The 23,417-nt window shown below is 37.0% G+C and overlaps 1 protein-coding gene across 7 annotated transcripts in view; it reads left to right on the top strand.

Moving 5' to 3' along the window:
- SLC39A12 (solute carrier family 39 member 12) overlaps positions 1 to 15,334 on the top strand; it is a 33,995-nt gene extending 18,661 nt beyond the window's left edge. For 5 of the 7 annotated variants that reach the window (XM_027658807.1, XM_027658806.1, XM_027658811.1 and 2 more), the window contains exons 8-13: positions 68 to 220; positions 1,424 to 1,534; positions 3,826 to 3,889; positions 8,432 to 8,590; positions 9,902 to 10,089; positions 14,366 to 15,334. In XM_027658807.1, the coding sequence (XP_027514608.1) occupies positions 68 to 220; positions 1,424 to 1,534; positions 3,826 to 3,889; positions 8,432 to 8,590; positions 9,902 to 10,089; positions 14,366 to 14,494 (804 nt within the window). In that variant the 3' untranslated portion in view covers positions 14,495 to 15,334. Of the gene's footprint in view, positions 1 to 67; positions 221 to 1,423; positions 1,535 to 3,825; positions 3,894 to 8,431; positions 8,591 to 9,901; positions 10,090 to 14,365 lie in introns of those variants that run through there. The other 2 variants (XM_027658808.1, XM_027658812.1) reach the window with 2 other exon arrangements.
- Positions 15,335 to 23,417: the final 8,083 nt, after the last annotated feature.

The raw sequence follows: 23,417 nt of genomic DNA, 5'->3' as shown, positions 1-23,417 counted from the left end.
GGCTTGCTCTAGTAAAAATTAAAACATTGCCATTTTATTTTTTTTAACTCTATCTCTTTTATTTCAGACTCTTGGTTTACATAAACATGAAGCACAAGACATAGAACATTTCTATGAGGGAAAAGAATATATTTGGAAACTTTTGGGAATAATTGGAGGAATTCATGGTTTTTTTCTGATAGAAAAGTGTTTCTTTCTTTTGGTAACACCACGTGAACAGGTAAAGCTTTCTACAATTTATCCTTTAAAAATCTCTTTTGAGATTTTACAGTGTACAAAGTGTTAAAATGATTGTGGAAAATAATTATAATTTGTGTGAGTTAAATGAAGCATTGATAATTGCTTTCCTAAGTGCTCCTACCAGATTGACCTTCAATTTCTATTTTGCTTTGCTCTGTGGATTGTGCATGCTACATGAATGTGTTCAATATATTTATAACTTAAGAAGGGAACAGTTGATCGAATATGTTCCATAAGCATGCATTTATGACTCACGTTGGAGCAGGTGAAAAGCATGTATCCATGTGAAATAGCAATGGCAGTTGTTTACTGTAGGCCCTGTTTGAAAAGGAGAAAGACATAGATGTAAGCATAAGATATTTTCAAGAATGATCTTGAAAATCTTAAAATTTCCAAACTGTCTTTGATCTCAATGATTTGAAAATCTAATATGTGTGTTGCAGTCAGTAGGGCCCAACCTCTTATATTAATATTATCTCATTGCTCACTGACATGTTTATAGTAATGCTATTACTTTATTTCAGTGTGGATGGAGCCTAAAAATATGATTATGCACAAGGATATAATGTAACACAAAATGTGATGGCTCATTAGGTTTCTCAGCATGAGACACAATCTTAGTGTTGCTTAAGAAGGCTAAACCTTTGCTTGTTCTGTTTTGCAGGGTGTACAAAGAATGGCCTGATTTAGATATGCAGCAATGAGTCCCTATTCCCACTATCATTGTCACCCATAAGAATATTGTGTGAGATTAATAGAATGAGAATATTTTGATGCCAGTGATATTTTATTTTTTTGGTAAAAAGGAGTCCTTTTTGTTACTTATTTGGGAGAAGGGCTTTATCACTATCCCACAATTTTTTTAACTTTTTCTACTGAGAACTAGATTAATTCTCAGAGTTAGTTTTTATATCCATCTCGGCTTCAAATTTTAATTTGATTTTTAAAACAAATTAAGGTTTATCACACTAATATGGTTGTCACTGATTTATCTGATTCACTTTTCAGGGGTTTTTAAGAAAATAGGCATTAGGAAACAAGTGATGCTAGCCAACAGTCTTTTAAAATAGATTTCATTTTGAAAAAATTGATTCTTAAAAATGTTAAATTTTCACAAAAGGCTGAGAAATACTGCACCTGTGTTCATGGGTTTCAGAACTAATTGCAAAGCATCTTCATTCAGCAGGGCCTTTCTTTAGTTAATGGGCACTGGGGACATTCCCATGATCTTCCAGTGGAATCTGAATTAAATGAACATTCAGGCAGAGGCAAATCTACTTCAACCATACAGTTGGTAGGTTACCAATATGACATACTTCCCTGATTTTTTGTTCTTCTTTCTCTATTCCTCAAAAAAAATGAACCAAATTAATGTAATAAATCAGTAATATTTTTCAGTTTCTATTGATTTGGTGTTATTACATGACATGATTATTAGGAATCTCTAGATTTTGAAGTTTGTAATGAGCTTTTACAGAGATTTCAAGTGCAGATATTTTACAATAACTTTTCTTCAGTGTATCTCAGATTGATATAACAATTCACCTCCTACACTACATTTTGTTAATAAAATTCTTGAAGATTTTCCTCTTTCCTTCTTTTAAAAAATTGATTATATGTAAAGGCAGATTCTCCAGAGGAAAAACTTCATGATTTTCTGCAGTGAGAGTTCAGTGTATAATTAATAAACAGATTAAATCTTGGACTGTTCTTGAGCATTTTTCCACAGATTTTAAGGGTAGCATAAGCAAGCTGGATATATGGGAATGGTGCTTACCTATAAAAAGTTACACGGTTTTATATTGGCCTGTAGATAGTATCCAGACAGATAAATCCTTGCAAACTACATTGACTCATAACTCTTAACCTGTTTTTTCTTTTTTTTTCCAACAAGTCTCCTCAGTTTATATGCAGTACCTATGTACATAGGTTATTTAAATCAGTTTCTCCAGAGATCCATAATGTGAACTCCATTTTACTAATTTAGTTGTGATGGGCAAGAGCCTCATGAGTCACTGCTAATCTTTAAAACACAATTGGGAAACGCTCAATTGAAAACAGAGCAAACAGATGAGTGAAACATGTTTACTAGTTTGTGAGCCACGTCATAGCTTCCTGTTTATGATAATGAATGATCATGTCATTCCACTCAGCTGCAAGATCCCCCCAAAGTTCTATATAGATCACATGAATTATCCTGGCTTAACTGGTTTGTACAAGAGCAGCCAATTTTTCAGAATCATGTGAGTAATACTAAAAGAAACACTGGTTGACTAAGAAAAACTTATAAATCCTTCAGGTCAGTGATTAGTCTTGCAGTTTTGACTCAGAGTTCAAAGAAGTGGCATGTGAATAAATATTATAGGAGAAGTGGAACAATTATTGGAATTCATATGACTGGCTGCAATCACAGGAATTAAAGACATTTATTTTTCCTTTAAAATGCAGAATTTAAAAAACATTCTTTCTCCTTCTCTCCTCATGCTTCTACAGCACATATCCCACATCACAAGCAAGCTAATGCCAGCCAATTAATATATTCCATTTTCTACTCAACATACATCCCTGCTACAGTTTTTGGAGTGGTAGCTGCTGTCCTAACACCAAACTCTTGTGCTGTTGTTGACTCTTCACTGGCTATCATAATAGGTTTTCCCACTTTTTTGGGAAAAAAAATAGCAATGATAAATTCAGTTTTTCTAGTTTCAAGCAAACAAGTTTTTTGACTTATCTCTCCCTCACATGAATTTCTAATAATTTCTCTAGTCAGAAAACAAAGCCCCAGGGAGGTAGAGAGAGTGAGAGATTGCTCATGTTCTCCCTTCTCTCCCCACAGTTGCAATATCTGTTAATTAAATGTTGGGGCAGATGCATCAAATTAACTCTCTAGGATAAGGATGAAGATACTGCCTCTTTCTTCACTTGAAATAGGGGTAAATTTCACTCCTTGTAATGAAGTCTACTCATGTGCTGCTATGCCCAATCAGTGATGTCTAGTGCTAAGACAAAGCCCCAGACAAAAACCGAGTCAGGGCACTGGAGGCTGCACCACACTGAAGAAAACCCCCTGTATTTTGAAAGGGGGTGAAACCTATCTATGATCATCTCTCTTAGTCTTGTGTTTTCACAGAGTAACTGTGAGGAGCGTGAATGCCAAAGAGATTCTACCTATTATTCCTTGGAAATCCTATGGACACCTTCTCCATCAGGAAACTACAGTTCTAGTCATGACAAAATCAAAACGTGTAATTTGAATTATAACTCCTTTTTTAGTCTTACATTTGGCTCAGATTTTTAGGTATTCAAGCAGAAATATGGTTTTCTTGGTCAACAACAGTGCTTGTATATCTTCCTACCTGAATTAGACTGTCACCTTTTCTGGGCAAGGGAGATTTCTTTCTCATGTGTTTCTGCAGTACCAATCACACTGTCAGTGGTCAATAAATTATTCTAATGATATCTGTACAAATAACAATTGACTATCTTTTATTCAAATAGCTTGAATTTAGTTGACATTTTCCAGTATTTATAGCAGCAATCGGAAGAGCCCCTTAACACTGATCCATTATCTTTACTTTTAACTAGAGAAGCCCAGAAGATTCTGAATCTGCTGAAGTTCCTCCGGAGAGCAAGGCAATCACCAAAAAAAGTTAGTATCAATAAAAAGACTAGACAAGTAACAGGAAAATCCTTCAGACCTAAGATGGAATTGAAAGTCTGAAGCTGGCTTAGCTCTGTGCTTGCTATGTGCTACGTCACCACATCTGATGGCACCTGACTACATAATTTAATCTCTACTTAAAGACCTTCTCATCTGCCAGCCCTGTAATTGTGAAGTTCGTTAGTCTTATACTGTCCTTACTTTAGTGTTTGTTGTCTCACTGTTGCAATCTATTTTTCTAAAGCCTTTTCTTAAAGGGAAACATTCAAAATTAATACAAAACAGGTTTTTTTAATTATAAACTTAGCTCAGGCTTTTATTTCTGAAGGTGGTGGAATGCCTGTTTTGTTGGCTTACTATACTAATATAATTCTGCTTCCTTCTTCTCTTACACAGTAAAGCAATAGCCTTTTTGAACCAGTAATGATTTATTACAGGTGTGAAATTACAGGATCCTGATGGCTCTCAGTTTTGGTATAATCTGTTTTCTTCAGACAATTTTAGATAATTCCTGTCTTCTGTGTTTGTTGCTCCTTAATAAAAAAAAAATAGGAAAATAGAGTATAATTCTGCTTTTGACTGTACCTTGTGACCTTGGTAAATTCAGTAGAATTGCAGTCATTCACCTGAGGGAATAATATTTTATTTGAAATCAGTTTATTTACTATAATCAACTCCCTTTAATTTTGTGATCTCAGATCTCAGATCATTAGTGTGATTTATTTAATGATGTCATTATCTTCTGGGTTTTTAATGTTCTCTTCTGTTCTTGTGGACTTAATTTCCATTTCTGAGGCATTAGAAATCTGGATTTTCATTTCTTCAGTCTCGAGTCTCCAGTAGTACACAATCCAGTGCCAGTTTGAGTGTGACTTCGTAGTTCATCTCTAGATATTTCCATTCAGTTCAATCATCGTGTGCTAAGTACGCACTAATTTGTAGTGATCTCAATGTTATTTGTTCTAAGTAACTAATTTTGTGATAGTTTCTCAATAATCTTCTTTGTTTGGTATCATTTTATCCTGATACCTCAGTCTTACCTCCATATTAGAAATCAGTAAGTGAAATCTTAGTAGGAAAGGAGGGGTTATTTTGAGGTTTGGGGTTTGTTTTGTTTGGGTTTGTTTTTTGTTTGTTTAGGTTTTTTTTTTTTGTGAATACATAATTTCATAAGATCTGGATTCCTTTCCCCATCCACGGCGTGGGGCCGGCCCAGTTCTAGTTCCATTTCCATCTGAAGAACCATTGCGATGCTTTGAGGGACGGGGAAAGGGAAACTCCAGGGGTATCCCAGGGCTTTTTTCAGGCCCTGAGCCTGGAGGGGAAAGGTACTCCCCCCTCCCCCCCCCCCGCACGTGGCCCCATGGCCTGCAGGGAGACAGGTCACAGGACACCGGGCGTGGAGAGGAGGCAAGAGAGTGTTTATTGTTGGGGATGTTACATTTATAGGGTTTAGGAGGATTCACAGAGTAACCAATTAGAAGTCTCAAGGGGCTTACAGGAACACCCAATCACAGGAAGGCCTTAACAAAGGCCAAATGGGAAACACCTCAGGACACCTTCCCAGGACATTCCTGCATGGATAACAAAGGGGGTTGTGGGAAGAAGAAGCATGTGTTTGCAAAGACACCACCAAAAGCCATTTTAAAACCTGTTTAAACCACAATTTTCCCATATAATGCAGGTTTAATGCTACAATAAGACACTGATCTCTTCTCTTTGGTGAGCAGTAATAAGACCTGAATGGCCTGAAGTTGTGTCAGGGGAGGTTTAGGTTGGATATTAGATAAAGGTTCTTCACCCAGAGGATGACTGGGCACTGGAACAGGCTCCCCATAGAGGTGATCACAGCATCAAACCTGACAGAGTCCAGGAAGCGTTTGGACAATGCTCTCAGGCACATGATGTGTCCCTTGGGAATGGTCTTGTGCAGGGGCAGGAGTGGGACACAAAAATCCTTGTGAGTCCCTCCCAACTCAGCATATTCTGTGATTCTGTGAAAAGTTTGTATTGTTAGAGTTCTTTTAAATGGCTCAGTGCATAAACATACCTGGGTACCTTGGTACTGAGATAAACTTTTAGGTGCTTTTTCCCCAAAACTGAATGGAATCTGCAGCTTTACGGCAGAAGCCTGGCATTTCGTCCACTGGGAGGCTTCACTGTAAATGTATGTCAAGTAGGACTGAAAAAGGAGTCAGTCACCTTAGACAACCAGTGAGTGACTCAGAAAGCAAGAAGCTTTCTGAAGCAAAAGATGTCTCACAGGCCCCCTTCTCTTTTATCCACAATTATTCTGTCAATATCTGAAAAGACCAAACAGTAGCATTTTATATTTGGTATACTCAGTGACACTTTACATTTACTAGAAATATTTTTTCAGTGTGAGCCATTGAAACATTGGAAAAAGATCTATTTATGGATAAATGTTTGCTTTAAACTCTTTTTCAAAACTTTAAAAGTGTAATCTATGGTTGAAGTCCTGCAACCATTAGTTTTGGGGTTTTTATGAAAATTATGGAACAGAATTTGCTATGAGTTCTGGTCCTCTAAGCAGAAAAAAAATATTAGATAAGATTTTTGAAGAAGAAGAGGCTTTGTAGAAATACTTAAGATAATAAGTTTATAGTTAATAGTTTCTGTTGGAATATAATGCAGTGAGATAATTGCCAGTAACAAAGCTGCTTTAAAATAGGCTGAAAGTAAATTAAGATAAACATTCAGATTTGTTTATACATACATCTTCTTAACTTTCTGTCAAGTAAGTTCACAAAGCTTACATTTGCAATTGCGCCATAATGTTAACCTGATCCCTATGTTACGTTACACACAACATGCTGGAGTGAGTTCCAGTAATCATGGTATATCTTCTTCAACAATAAGATACTTGAACAAAACAGATTAATAAGATCTCAGGGCAGGCCACAATTTCATCCTTACTAGTGCTTATTACAAATCACAAACTTAATGTAGTGCAATAATCTATTATTTCTGTGTAATTCATGCTCTGTGCTATTGATAATAAACTGCCCATAGTGTTTAGAAAGAACTGTACAAGCTGGGGACATCCACGTCCGGCTCTGTAAGCTGGCAGGAAAATCTAACAAGCCTGCCAATTCCTCTGAACCCGCAGAGCTCCCAGGCAACTAGGGAGGATTTTCTGAATACGGTTGTTAAGCTTTTATGTGCTGTGTGTTTTTTTTTTATAATAGTCTGAAGACTTCATTTCTAGCCAATGTCTGTAAGAAAAACATCTCCCCTGTCACTATAAAATAGTCATCTCTCAGAAACATTACTGAAGTGAAACCTGGTAATAACTATATTCAGGCACTTTTGTGCAGCTCCACTTTAGGTCCTTAGTCTGTCATATTATGACTATGGGGGTCATCAAAAGTCAGGAAAATACATATTTAGGGCCCAAATCACGACCCTGCTTCTTCAGGCATGAAAACAGCCCTTTTCAAAATGTTCTGTCCATTCTATGTAGAGGGAAGCTGGATGAGCTTCCTGAGAAACATTAGGCAGTCCTGCTTGTGAGCTTGTGGATAGAATGAATAAAACAAAGTACAGGATAGGGAAGCCCATTATGTGTTGCTAAGTTTAGACATTGAACCTATATGGAGCCTTGTTGCTACTTAAGAGATAAACTCTCTCCCTGTGAATCCATTCAGCATGCCACCCCGCTGTCTGTGCTACAGGCTGGACAGAGAGACTGTCCCTAATTCCCTAGCTTGATTTCAGTGCTTGCATCCCTAGTAGCACCTTTCCACTCATGTCAGATGTCTGATCATGAACAGCCAGTATATTGTTCCATGCTAAAATGAGGTCACAGAACAGAATGGGAAAGACAAACAGCCACCTGCACCCATGAGTGGTGCTCCAGATAGGAGAATAACAACCATTAATTGATTGGAACAAACTTTGGAAATAAGCATGCTGTAACCCAGTACTAGTAGTGATACTCTAAGGTTTGTTGTCTTTCATCTCTATCTTTCACTGAAATACAGTCTCGTAAAAAATAGACCCTGAAAATATTATTCAGTGTTAGCAAGCTCTACAGGATTAAAACAATCAGCTGCCTGAGACCAAATATTCATCTTCAATATATCTGTGCAATCCTGTGAGTTCCAGAAAAATAACATCTAGGAATAACATCTAGGAAAACTTGTGTGAATTTTGACAAATAAAGAATGATTAATAGAAACCCTTAGGATGTATCCGGAGACTAGACTCAAACCTAACATTTTGTCTAATAGTTAACCTAGTAAGAATAGGGAAATTACTTCCTGGTATTTGCATCTCTGAATGGTACTGCAACTCACTTTTTTAGTTTTAAATATATTGAAGGAAATGCAGTAACAAGGGAAAAGAAATTAAACACAATTTTCCTCTGACTATTATGACTTATCATAATGTTACATGCAAAGTCACCAGAAAACCAAATCATTTGTAAATAACAAAAATTGCAATATCTGTTTGTGTTAAAACTTCTGAGCTTTTTATTTGTTTGTTTCTTTTTTTATCTTTTCTGAGGTAAGAAAATCAGCTTGTTAGCAATAATGGTTCTGGTGGGTGACAGTCTTCACAATTTTGCTGATGGCCTAGTGATAGGAGCAGCATTCTCATCCTCAACAGAAACAGGTGTGACAACGACTGTTGCTATTTTATGCCATGAAATTCCTCATGAAATGGGTAAGAAATATGTATATATGTATTTTTCCTGATTGGCTTTGTATTTCCAGGTTTCCCAAAGAGTTCTTTCCTGTATGATACTTGTGGGAATTCTTGCTTATAACATCATGAACTATAACATTAATGTGCAAGACTCCTACTTTCTTTCCCCTTCCAAAAACCCAGGGAAGGCTTCTGCACTCATTATTGGATGCCATCCCATCTCACTTTCTCCAAATGTAAAGGACATGAGGCCAAGGGTGACCTGTTATTCTTATGTGTACAGAGACAAAAAATTATAAGCTGAGAGCAAGAGCCATGTGTGCATAATGGACATGCCTGAAACAATGGGCTATCCAAGACTTTCAATATACAGCAGTTTCAATATTCCCCAGGTTACCCTCCTTCCTGCTGCTAATCAAGAATAATAAGGTACTAAAAGAAAGTATATGACCTATTTTACCAGTGGACAGGACAGGAAGATTGTTCTATTGAATATTGTCCTCAATTAACTTCTTGTGGTAAAACTTTCAGCATAGCTGAAGCTGTTACTCACATTGTGTTGATGAACACGTATAAACTGGAAAGTTTGAGATGAGAACTGCAGATTCTCATTTCCGTCCTTAAATGACTGAAGAATTCATGCACTATGTAGAAAACTTCCCCAAACAAAAAGATGGGATGGGGGATTGCTGTAAAACTGGTGACTCTTGTTTGCATAGCAGAGAAAATTTAAATACTCAACAGTTACCTCCAAAGACAGACCCTCTTAATTCTGGGGCAGTAATGCCCAAGTGTCAGTGGCATTTTTACAGTCACAGAGTACAATTTTTAAAATCTTCTTCTGTGGGCCTGTTATGAAATCTCAAACTGGAATCAAACTGGCATAGGTTACTCTGACTTGCAGCACCTGTAAAACACTCAAACATCATCCTGCAAATATACCCACATGTTTGGAACTGGCAAGTTCCCAGTGGAGAAAGATTTAGAAACTCTGGGAAAACATGTGACTTCACTTTTGCTTGTATCCAAGTTGGAAATGTCATGGAACATCGAGAACTAACAGAAAACTGCTCCTGTATACTGTATACTATCTTTAGGAACAGCTAAACAAATAAAGTAAATATTACTTTTTTGTTGTTTTGAGGTTTTGGGTATTTTTTTCATATGAGATGAGTTTATAACTAATTCTACAGAAAGCTAAAGGCAGCGCTACGCCATTCACTATCTTTGTGCATGTCTGAATTATTTTCCTTCATGTTTTATTACTAAGAGTCTTCCAAATACATTTATCAGCTAAATAATAAATTTTCTGTCTTTTTCTCTATGCAGGAGATTTTGCTGTGCTGCTAAGTACAGGGCTCCCCACGAAGATTGCAATTCTGATGAATTTTATAAGTGCACTGACAGCATTCTTAGGACTTTATATTGGCCTTTCTCTCTCAACTGACCCATCCATTCAAAACTGGATTTTTACTGTTACAGCTGGAATGTTCTTGTATTTATCTTTAGCAGAAATGGTGAGAACTTCAGTCTATGGGTATATTTTCCTTTCAGCTTAGCCACACATCATAGCTGAGTGTCAGACAAGTGCAGGTGGATGAACTTGGAGAGAAAAAGAGTTCATAGGCTTGTTGGGAAGAGCATGTCATCTGCCCTTTCCATGTACAGTACTTAGAACAATAATCTGGTTTTGTTTCATGTCCTTCTCATGCTAGGTGTCATTAGTAATGAAAAGGTGAAATAAAGGCCATTAGAAGGCTGATATATGAGAAAGGCATAAAGGACTTTTAAAGGGGGAAAGGTAAACAATATATTTTTAGTTACTTAGTAAAACTTAAACATTTGAACCTGCAGGGTTTTTTTAAAATCCTGAAGAAACCAGTTACTTTTTTGTACCCTTTTCTTTATATATTTTTCATCCATTATTCCAATACGAATTTGCTGTTTCTGAACTAAAATGCAAAGATGCTTATCCTGCACTCTTCCTTTCTGTCTTAGGTTTGGCTGAACTCCTAAGTGGTTCATAAGCCATCACATTCCCTCAACTTTTTTGTATTTGCCCAATATTTTTCATAGTCCCAGTTCAATAGCAATGATCTGACTATAGAAAAATAAAGTGTGAAGATATGCAGTAGGAGAAAGGTCTAAGGACTGTACAAAGGTGTGGAAGTATCCTAGCTCATGCAGATGCCTCGAGCCCCATCATTTATTGAAGAGATGGCTAACTGTTACACTTGTAGCAGTGCAGAACTTGATTGCCTTCCCAGTTTTGTCACATGGTCTTTCGCTCTCATGTGTTGATGTAAACTTGCCTACAAGCTCCTGAACAGAGACGGAATATTTTGAGTGATTAGATGAAGAGGGAGAAAAAAAATGTCACTTCCTAAATTATTACTGTGTTTTCCCGAAGCCTGGCTGTCTCTCAGTTGTGTTCACTACTACCCCCTACCTTATGCCTGAGATATTAGTTACCAGGTTCAAGCATAACACTTTCAATCTGATTCCAGTATTACAACCTATTTAAAATCCTGCTTCTAATAATTGACCTCAGACCTTTGTAGTATTTATCCTATTTTTGCTATTGTAACTAAAGTGAACATAAAGTGCTCCTAAGAGCTTAAGAGGGAACTGCCTCAGGATTGTGGATGTGTCAACAGTCTTGACTGAGGTGGTAAATAACAGACAAGAACACTGTGTACCAAGCTGCAGCTTGTTCTGAGACTGCAAAATTTGGAAATGAGGCTGCCTACCTACTGAGTAGGCATGGTTTTACTAATAGGCTAAGAATGATATAGACGTATTTTGCAATCAGTGTAAGATCAGCATTTATCAGGGATCCACAAGCTTCTAGAACAATACCATGTTTTTCCCTGAGTCTTCAAAGCACTGTGCCAGCTGTAAATCTCAAGAGATAATACAGTTCCAGGCAGAGACAGGGACATGTTTTCCCTTGTTCTCAGCTTGTCACTGTGATCTTGGTCTTGATGTGGAGAAAGAAGAGAGAGAGAAGGGAGGATCTTATTTCTCTCAACACCTTTTATTAATAGGCTCTATATATCCTCTGTATCTCTGTATCTATTTCTCTGTATATTCTCTTTGGTTTGCTCATCTATGTTTGTCAGAAGTGTCAAATATCCCAGGGATTATTTTATTTTAAAAAATTATTCATGTAGCACTAAGGGAATCTATAGATCTGAAAAGTTTTGTATGTTTGTATAGTACATGTCAAGAAAATGAGCCATTCTTTATGTATTTTTCAACTTTCTGCTCAGAAGTAGCTTCTATTCTCTGCTGCACTTTCATCTACAAACAGCAATCATCAGTGTTCCTGCCAATGGTGTACAAACACTTAACGGAATACAAAGCTTGCCTGTAATTTTCGGTACTTGTTTTATGGGCTTTCACATATTCATGTGCTTGTCAGAGCAGCAGTTCAGTAAAACTGAACAACCTCACTGGTTTCTGCGTTGAGGAACATTGAGGGGTATGAGTGGAGGTTTATTGACGGAACAGCACTGTGAAACAGCTGATGCAGTCAAGTTAGCACAAAACTATTTCTGTGGTTGATTAAAGGTTTTTCATTTTGACAAATGGCATTCTAGCTCCTTTAGCAAGCAGGGTAGACTAATCATTTTAGAAACTGAAAAAAGTCAAAAGATAAAATCATTTATATCCTTCATCATTTTTCACCAAGAAATTATGCAAAACGGATGTTTGCTCTGACTAACCTTACAATTATTTTTGATTTTGAAAATAAAGGAGAAGTGTTTAAAGTGATTTACTTGGCTGTTGCAGTGCAACAGTCATGCCATATATGCCCCAGTTTGGTAGAACTCCTTTTTAGCCAGTACATGGCCCCTCATACCTCCTTTCAGCGTGCTGCTTCCTATTTCTTCTTATCTTTTGTGTGGTCATGATAACATGAGCTGGAGTGAGAATAGAGTAGTCCCTTGATGTGGTACTACATTCCCTCAATTTTTGAAGCAGTTTGCATCTGCTGGTTGAATAGGCTTATGCTTCCTAAACGAGATTCACTCTGCTGTACCGCACACTTTGTTGTTCAGAGAGAATTGCTGATATTGTGACAGCAATCAGCTTTTATTTTTACAGATAAGCAGGGATGTCACACTAGGTGTGGTTATAGAAGTGGTCTGTGTGTTGATAATATGCACATAGGTTAGATGGAGGGAGCAGACACCAGCACTGGACATGGGAAGGGCACTACCTGACGAGAATTCTTTTTGAAAACTCTCTTAGAAACTTACTGTATATAACTCAGAAATTTTCACTGACAGCAATAAGAGGAAAGACTAGATTTTGCAGTGGGAGGAGAAAAAGTTTCCAGTTGGAGAACTTGTTCACTCAGGCACTGGGGAAGAGGACAAAATAGACTGGTTATAAGGATAAATAAGAAAGACCAAATGTCTAGACTGGAACTCTGAATTCAGGCTTAGGTCCTAATTAACAGTTTTTACTTAAATACACAACAAAAAACCATGTGCTCTGTGCATTTACAAAATGTCAGTTCAGATTTTGATTTACATCCAGAACTTTGAAGTGTTTGCACTTGCTTTGGATTAAAAGTTTCCAATTATCTTTACATACTGATCGAGTATAACTACATGAGTTTCTGTACCATAATTTAAACCACTGCCTAGTTGTAATGAAGATCCAGGGCATTTGGATTTGCCTGTTATTTTCAAACAAAACTTTAAAGGGGAGGCTGATTTTCCATTACGGTTTTCTTTCGGGCCCATGACAACTTCCAGAGAAAGAAGAGCACAAAAGAAGCAGCCCCAGAGAACCCCCTCTCTGAACAGAGGGAATGATAAGCATAGCAAACACTCCTGCTAGCCTCCTTGGTCAGCACCACTCCACTGTCTCCCAGTGGCTGCTGCTGTTACAGCTACTGTGAAGAGGTTCCAAAGAGCAGAGGAACTCAGTAGCTTTGTTCAAGTGCAGGCTGCGAGCGGAGCAGACAAAGAATCCCAACCAAACCCAGAGGTCAGCACCAGACCATTGCTTTATATTTATTTCCTGAGTTGATGTGAAAGTATTAGCAGTCATTAGTGTTTCCCCTGGTGTCTATAAGACATAAAGCAAAAATATTGAGAGAATTTGAGCCTGAGACGTCATTTTCACAGGCTCTGTTTAGACGTACATTTAGTTTAAAACTTTGATAAAAGAGACCATGTAGAGTGGAAGGTTTTTAGAGTGAAGTAGTTTTTAGTAGGATTATATGATTTAAAACTCACAGAGAAAAATATTAAACACATTTTGTTCAAGCATATTTAAAAAATCCTCTTTTCCTCTTGTGCATTTACTAAAGCCCAAGTAAATAGGAGTGTTGCCAGTTATTTCAGAAAGAGCATGATTGACCCTATATTTAGAACTCAAACAAAAAATACTCCAACTAATTTATTCCCACAAAAGGGAATAACTAATCTTACTAAATAAGCATTTCCTTGCAGATAGCTATATGAAATTGCTACAAACTATTGAGAAGCTAACAAATTTCAGAATCTCATTTATAATTCTTGTCAGTGCTAGTAAAAGAACCAAAATGGGTATTTGGTTAATGCCCATATATTTGGTTAATTTAAATATTTCACTGTAAAGATCAGCTTTGTTACAATGTACAGAAAATGCTACACATTAATAACTACATTCAGAAGCTCAGCATTTTGAAAAGTTTTTGTTTTTTTAAATGAAGTTTGCCTTGTTTTCCCATAACTTTTTTTCCCACAGATGAATGTATCTGGCTCTCATTCTGGTGTCTTATTCTTTTTTTAGCTTCCTGAAATGACTCATATTCAGACGCGACGACCCTGGTTGATGTTTCTCCTACAGAACCTTGGATTACTATTAGGCTGGCTTTGCCTCTTACTTTTGGCTATTTATGAACAGAAAATTAAAATATAAGTTTTCTGTTGGAAATCTTGAAGTACCACTTATGACAGTGGATAGCATTATTCATAATTTTATCATATCTGCTATAGTGATATATAAATTAAGTTGCTGGGATTTTATATCTGAAGAGTAGATAACTATTTTACTTTATTAACTTATTGTTCAGATTTTGTAATTTTTTTTTTTGTGTGTGAACGTGAATGTTTAGAATTATGTTTTATTTGTTACTGAGTTTACCAGATCCCATGCTCAAACTCACAGGAGCTTTTGATTAGTTTTTATTGAGACCATTCTAGATGAATGCTCTAAATGATCTCTGCCAGTCTGATTTGAAGAAAAGAATAAAACACTTTTATATACAATAATTAAAGTGGACTAACCATAGTTGAATATTTTGGATAAGAAATGGTTTTTTACCTCTTAGTACAAAACATTAAAGTATTTCTATAAATCTAAAAAGCATAGGGAAACTAGACTGCTAAATGGCATGTACCAATCTCATAATATCTGCACTGTCTACTTCGTCAACATAAAGATCCTCAGCAGTCATATCTTACTGGTCCACTGTGGCAGGAAGAAAATGACAAGTGTCAAAGTTTATGGTGTAGAAATCTTTTCAAACTGCAATACAGTTGTGATGGAATCTATGACAGTGAAGTACTGACCTAACTGCCTTTTGCATTATCTCACCCCTGATGGCTGCTCATAGCAAATGCTTATGAAGGATTATAAGAAATATATTTAATTGTTTTTCACTGATATCCCTTCCAAGCTCCTCAAATGAAGAAATTCCTTGAGCCAAATGTTGCTTCTGAGGCATCACATTTAAACACCAGTAGTGCCTTCCTGTCAGCAATTAGCTTATTCATACATATGCAATGTGCGTTCTGGAAAGAGCTTTTTCAATTGGCTTAAGTGCATGTGGCCTCACTGCAACTCCTCCAATTGTGAGTGATTTTTGTGTAATTAGTCCTCTTGATTTCAAGGAAATTCTGCATAAGTTGAGATGATTCATTTAATTTATTATGGCAGAATCAAGTCTGAAACAAATATACAAAATCTGCCCTAATTCTGAGGTGCTGAGAAACTACCAGGATGTACTGAGCAGCAGTCTGCTGTGTGATTTCAGGTATTTAAATGCTATCAAATTCTGATTTGAGAACTTCTCCCCTACCTAGTTTACACTTTTGTATGTAGTGTTCTTTCTTTCTTCTTTGATGAGTTGTGGAAATAGGGAGAGTAAGTTACCGAAAAAACATATATTCTTTATGCAGCAACTGGAAATTTTCTTTTCCTTGTCTTAAGTCAAACTTGAAATATGGCTACATCATGACACAAAATAACTTTCTCACAATGTGTCCTGTGTTTATTTGATAGCTCCTAGTGAAGGTACAATTATTCTCATATTATAGGTTGGAACAGTCTACACTTCTAGAGTAAACTGTCAGACCTGTCGGTTCTCAAAATCTTCATAGGCATCAAACTTACTTATCCAAAAAATATAAAGTGAAAACAGCACCAAGCCTGTCTGAGTTCAAGAGGTGCTTGGACAATGCTCTCAGGCACATGGTGTGATTCCTGGGGTGTCCTGCACAGGGCCAGGAGTTGGATTCGATGATTCTGATGAGTCCCTTCCAAATCGGAATATTCTATGATTCAATGATAGCCCACATTCATGATGATCCTAATAACCCACAGACTAACCATTAGGAAAAAAACACTTAAAGATCAATTTAAAAGTAGATATACTCTCATTTTCAGTGCTTGTTAGTTATGAAAATCTGTAGGAAATACTCCAATGCACATCTAAATATGAACTTAGACATCTACATGCCTTCAGAAACCTTGTCCCAAGCAATTTACCCACAGTGACACAGGAAGTCTCTATCTGACTAGGGGAATGAACTGAGCTATTTTAAGTTCCAAAGTAAAATCCTAGGGTTTTTTTTTTATTTAGGTGTGCAAATATTTTGACTGCTTTTTCTGTTGATGTAACTTTGAAAGCTGAGCTGAGAAGCCATGACTGATGCTCATCTTTTCAAAGTTTACATTTTTTTCAGGCAATTGGGCTTCCTTTTAGCAAGGTAAGATTTTTAAAAAGTGGTTTCCCAGTATTTCATCTGTTTTTATTGGCACTGAGTCACTCCATGACCTTCAGCTGTGACAGTCAATTCAAGCAATAGCAGGGCATCACTGGACGTAAGCAAAATCTATTCTTGTATCAGATGGTGTGAATGAATATTGGAAACATTTGCTATTTCAAAGAGAAGAGCTACCATGGTTTGAATGTTTATGTAGGCCTAATGTTCACTACCACAGAAAACAAGATTACCAATACGAGTATGTTTTGATAATATTATATTCTGAAATATTTTTCTACTATTTATTAATGTGTCTGAAAGAGGGAAAGTAATTTCTGGCAGTGTGTACTTTAAAGTTGCATATCAGCATAGGTTCACATCCTGACATGATCTGTGAACATATTGTATCCACATCTATTCAGAAAATGCCATCTTTTGTCTACATGTATTTTTCAGGTAGCTTGATCACATTAACAACCAAGTATATTTATACAGCTCCTGCCATAGGCACAGATATGTTGATCAGAATGCCAGTTAGTCCTTATTTCTGCAACAGAGCTCTTATGCTTCTGTGATGTTTGTCAGTAAGTGAGCAGTTCAGTCATTATTTTGCTCTGGTGTCAAATCCAAACACCTGAAGTCTCATTAGTTTATGGAAGTTTGAATTCCTGTGGCACTTGTGAGAGAACTTATCTCACTACTTACAGTTAGTGCCTCTACTGTAAGTCTCTTTACATTGGTGTCTTTAAAAAGATACCGAAGGTAAAAAAAAAGGCTAGAATGTATATTAGGAACAATATGTCATACAGAGGGCTGGAAACTCTTCCTAGAGATCACTAAAATAGAAAAGTAAATAAGTTTAAAACCAAAGAGATCCACCTTCAGAATTCATCTTTTCAGTCAATGTTCTTTAAAAATTCCAAGAAAAATAATAGAATTGTTTTTGTGTCCTTACAAAAGGGAAGATTGTGCACAAGTGTTCTTATTATGCATTCTTTTAGTTTGTTTTAAGTTCTGTAGAGTTTGTTCATACAGATTTGAAGCAGAACTGTTTTACAGCAAGTTAAATTACTTTCTGTTCCTTCAAACCTAACTTACAGTGAGCATAATATGCCAGTGTTTTCACTGAGTCAAATCCTGAGTAAGGACTGCAGAACTTCATCACTTGCAGACCTTAAATCATGACTAGGTATCTCTATAAGAGGTATGCAATTACTCAAACAGATGTTATATGCTTGATGGAGAGATTACTTGGTGTGGTTTTACAGCCTCTCAGGCAGTTCTGACTAGATAATCACAATGTTCCTTTGAAACCCTAAAATACATGAATCTGTAGATACAGGAATTTTTCTGGAAGAAGCTGGTTAGCATGTCTCCCTTTCATCTATTCTTAGTTTTCAGGAACTCTCAAGATGAAAAATATAGAAAATATCTTGCTTTCATACACAGAAAATTAGAGAGAAAAGGAAAGGTTGAAAAAATTCGTTTGCCACAGTATTTTTTCCTGGAAGTTAAGTGGCAGAGGGCCTCATAAAAAATATTTCCAATTCCAAACTACCATCACTTCTAAACATGAGAGCTGACCTCGTACCTCTCTTTTCTGTATATGTTACACATTACCCAGTGACTCCTAAGATAAATAATACCTTCTTTGCAACCAGCTATGCTAATGCCTTCTGGAGCTCATCTGCATGTTTTAAATACTGCTGTCTATTTCTTTACTGTATTTTATGCTTTAAACATGAATGTGGCATTTCTCTGGAGAAAAAAATACGTCTTTCATATAAGAAAAATAGTTTTCTTATTTATATTTGGATTGCTTTTCTATCACCATGCATTGCATTTGAGAAAGCTCATTATCATTGTAACAATTTTTAGCCTGCAGCTGGAAACCAAAACCAGGTTTATAGCTGTCTGAAGTATGGATTAGGGTTAATAATTTTATAATAAGGACATATTTTATCAATGTTGTTAGCTTTTCTTTCTTAATTGTAACCTTTTGTCAAGTCTTCCTCTCATTTTGAAAATAAGCTGCCTTCTATTGTGAGTGTAGCTGTAGGAATGTGACTACAGAAAATACAAGCAGTTGTTACACAATAGCTTTAATCAAAACAAAAAGTCCTGCAATTTATTTTACTAGACCCACCTACATTCCTTTCTCCCCAAAAGAACAAAAAAATCCACACATGGAACTTTTGCTTTGGGTCACGTAGGGGAATGTAAGAAGTGCCTCCTTCCTTTTATGTCCCTGATAACAGGACCAAGCGCAATGGGAGACCCTGCCCAGACGTCTGGATGCATTGAAATCACTGCCAAGCTTCCATCAGTGGAGAACAGCATCCTGGTGCAGGAATCTAGAGGGCTGGTACCGCTTCTCCTTGCAGAGGTGACAGGAAACAGAGCAGGCAGGGGGAATCTAGAGGGGGGGCATCTCAGTGTGGCACTTCAGCAGTTGCAGCGGGATGATCAAAGGTTTTATAACTGTCTCTGTAGGACCCTGCAACAGCTCACTTCAGGGCAAATTCTCAGATGATTCATGTTGTCTTGGCTTTGGATGTAAAAGATACCATGGAAGCAGGCTGACTGATACCCCTGTGAGTGCAGGCTCCTACAGTGCAATAATCCACAGGACCCCAGCAGCCAGGGTGACCCAAGGGATTCCCAGGGTGCTCCAACTCCACATTACAGCTGCAGGGCACCTAAAGAGAGCGTGTCTAGGCAGTCTCTCAGCCCCAGGGTCTCAACTCTGACATTGCCAGAGAGCATCAAACACAGGATTACCTGTCACCCTAAATGCACCTAGCAACCATTTACATACTGGCCCAAGATAATACCAACCAACTGCTAATGCAGTGCTATAGATGTCTCTACATGTGACATCATTTTGTACCACTGTAGCTGGCTGGGGAACCCTCTCTCATCCTTTTCCCAGGGGTCAGAAGGACCTAATTTGACCTCTTCCAGAGAGATGACAGGAGATATGCAAAGGGGAATAGAGTAGTCAATTACTATGATATATTCCAGTCTTAATTTAAGATTGTACCAACTTCGTTTCCATGGACTCTCATGCTTCAAGGAAGGCACCAGGACAATGCCTGCACTGGTGTGTTGGGTACATGCCCAGGCTGTCCTCTCTGGGGTACATGGAAGGTAAATAGCAACCACAGCTCAGGCCTGACAGTTGTTTCAGAGTGTCCCAGGTGTCCCTGTCATTGTATCTGCCAGCACACCACCTTGGAGAAAAATTCATTTTAAGTTTTGTGGCAAGGACTTTCTAATATTTGTCCTGTGACCTGCTATGCAAATACCACAACCCGTATGATACGAGCTCTTACCTGTTCTCCTCCACCATCCACAGTGGTGGTTTTGGACCACTGTGTTGCAACTATTCGTGACTTCTTATGCTCTGAAAGGGAAACAGAATGTTGGAAATTTCACTGAGGATCACACAGAAAGAGATATTATCTACACAGTGGTACCAGCAATACACCTCTTATTGGAGAGACACTGCTGTTTGTACTGAACACAAGTAAATCAGTCTTTTGATTCCACACTGAAGTGTTTTGGTGGTGTCGTGGTGGTCTTGGGTGGTTTCATCATTAACAGCTGGTAGTGTGTCCTAATTTCAGGAGTTCAAAGGCCATCTACATATTCCTGTGCAAAGGTGTAGTATGAGCTCTGAAGCAAGAGTACACCTACTTTGTGGCTGCTATCCCAATCCAGAAGTGGGTGGGTATCGCACTTAAGTATACAACCTAATGTCAGCTATATACGTGGTACAGTGACTCAGTAGCAAGTAGCTATAATTATCAGCAAGGTTAGAAAGTTGCAAGTGGACAACATACATATGATAGTGTAGTATGCCCAGGACAGCATAACAACATTCAGAAAACATGACATCCGCACTGAGCTAGAAGCATGGATGCAATTCTTTTCTCAGGTACAATCCACACGAGGAGGCCCAAGCATGTTAGAATCATTCTGTTATACTCCAGAACTTCACTGATGATATTTTTTTGTGCACTTTGCACAAGGCTTCAGAGGAAAAGAGGCAATGAAGAATAAGGTTTCTTCTTTAATATGGTAAAGAAATGAACACAAGTGGTAACACACACTAAATTGCACAGTGATTCATCATCCTGCACAAATGCAAAGCATCTCTCTTTTCACTTTAAGACAAATAGGGTAAAAGAGAAACATAGCAAGAAAGCTAGAACTAGGAAGTGTCCAAGAGAAAGTTCTTGTAGACGAAAGTGTAAGTGACAAAACAAATACATAAAAAATATTACTCCCTCCTCATGGTAGTCCATTCTCATTGGCAAACACAAACCCCACACAATTCTCTCAAATGTTTCTGGAAAATGTTATGGCTGAGAAGTTGAGCTTTAATACTGGAAATAGTTCACATATTACTAAACAGATGACTTTTAATAACTCTTAAACTTGAGACAAGCACTGAAAAAAAATATGATCCATATGTTCATAGCCATATAGTTTGGAAAATACATATTCATAGTTGATGAAATCAGTATAATTTTGTGTGCAGGATTTCAGTTCCATCTCAAGTAATGAGAAGAAAAATAAGCTTATGAGAGCATAGACCATTTTCTATCATTTCCTACTACCACAAAACCTAGTTTTCAATCTGGCTTTCTTTACTTGTAATTAGCAAAAATATGTCATTTGTTTTCTCTCTAGACAACAGAGTAGCTGAGTATCTGGTGTTTCTGGCATTATTAGGGTGAACTAAGAAGGCACATGACTGTTTGCTGTAAATTCCTTTCTCTCATGTAATATTTTAATACATCATAAAAATTCTTAGGTTAGATTGCACATAATTAACCCCTCATTCTTGATCCTGATTCTCCTTCATGGAAGTAATTCTAGAATAGAAGTGTTTTCTAGAAGTAATTGTTATGTATTTCATTTGAGTGAAGTGGTGCTTTTTGTCTCCTTTGCTTCCTTTCATTTTATTTCTCCTCCCAGTATAATTCCTTCTACATGTTAAGTTTCAATCTTGAAAAAAACCTAATTTGTCAGAAGAGGTTCCTATCTTTTTTTTTTTATAAGAAAGCATACTCCAACTTTAAAACAAAAAAATAAAGAAATAACAAAAAACTCCCAACAAATTATTTAAACCTCATGGTGTTGTGGTGCAAATACCAACACTGGTGTTCACCAGTCAGTTTACACCAGACTACAAGTGACCAGGTCTCCTGCACATCTTCAATCACTCTTTTTTAAAGTTATTCCTTCCCAGCTGAGACATATTAGCTGACACTGGGCAAGTGCCTGATGTTTTGCAAATTCTCAGTAAAATAATTGCTAACGACTTTCACTTTTACAGCCTACTAGTACTATAGAAAAAGCCATAGAAAAATAGTTTCTTATTATGGATAATTATTTGATTTAGGCAATATAAACTGAAAATTTCTAAGGACTTGAAGTAGATAAGAGTATCTCGTATTAATGTCATATAAGAGATATTCCATACCTTTCCTTCTTCCTTCAGAATTCACAGCACAAAAGGTATGTCAGACAGGAAGAACAAACCTTCAGGCCCTTGGCTTTCTCAAGAATTACATTTTTGTATGTTCAAAATGGTTATTTGAATAGTAAAAGGGCCCTTTCCTCTCTCTACAATCTTGTCCTACATATTTCAGGAATAACCACCTTTTATAAGGAATTGCCAAGTTTTTCCCCAGTGAAGTTGGTGGTTCACATGGTAAGACACACAGATTCTTGGCAGAAGACACATTCACGTTCACTATACTTATGGTTACAAAATAGCATCAGATATCAGATTCAGACTTTGCTCCCTAATGTTCCTAAAATCAATGCTTATTTTGTAGCCTGTAAATGCATAAACCATTTCTGAATTCTCAGGTTAGTTTTATATCAGCAAAATTTTACTAAAAGCAATAATTTCTGCTTTGTGATATTTTAAACAAAAGACAACATGGGCTTTTGCATTCTTTATAACAAAACCCACAAGTCTGCACAGTGCCTCTGTTACTGAGATCTACATGATAAGGAGATCATCTGAAATACAGCTGGCAACCAGCACTGTTTCTCAAGTACTAAAAGTTCCTAGGCAGTAAGTTTGATGAAAAACACATTGCATGTTCATTTATCCCCTATGTCTATGTAAAATGTAAGATATAAACATCTCTTCTGCAGACCAACTCAAAAACCTATATCTGGTTTACATCCTTCAGTCACTGCAATGACATTTCATTAGCTAATCCATTGTGGAACTGATTTGTAAAAAATAGAAGCAAATTTGATTTGTTAAGTTTAACCAGATCATATAATACCCTTCCAGTAAGTCTGCCCCTACAGTTCTAGCTGCCTTGTGTTATTGTTTTCTGGTGACAGACAGGCTGCTGCAAATACTTCTACCATAATTAATCTGCTCTAAGGTGAAGAAAAGAAAAAGGAGTTGAAAGTAAGATTCTAAATGACATGGTACTGCACCTTACAGTGTGAATGGGTCCTTGCAGTTTTTAGGTCTATGAAGATAAGACAAATGAGACAGAACAAATCCCCATGCAGTGACAGGGAAGAAGCAGTGTTTGGTATCTCTGTGATGATAGATAATAATCATCAATGATAATGTAACAGTTTGGCACTAGGTTGCTTGTCTTTACTATTGTTGGCTACATGTACCCTTTTCACTCTAATTATACAGTGTTCCATATTACCTACTTAAATGAGAAAATAATCAATCAAACTGTCTCAGGGAAAATCTGATGAAGAAGAGAGTTCCTTCCCAAATGAGATTTTGCCATGCCTTGTCTGTCGCGTTATCCCTTCAGGTGAGATCTGCAGAATTATGCGAAAATATAAAGACT

The sequence above is a fragment of the Corapipo altera genome, unplaced genomic scaffold, assembly GCF_003945725.1.
Source record: "Corapipo altera isolate COAL_440 unplaced genomic scaffold, ASM394572v1 63, whole genome shotgun sequence".
NCBI classification, from domain to species: Eukaryota; Metazoa; Chordata; class Aves; order Passeriformes; family Pipridae; genus Corapipo; species Corapipo altera.
Note: the sequence above shows the minus strand (reverse complement) of the source record. Positions and strands in the feature narration are given on the sequence as shown.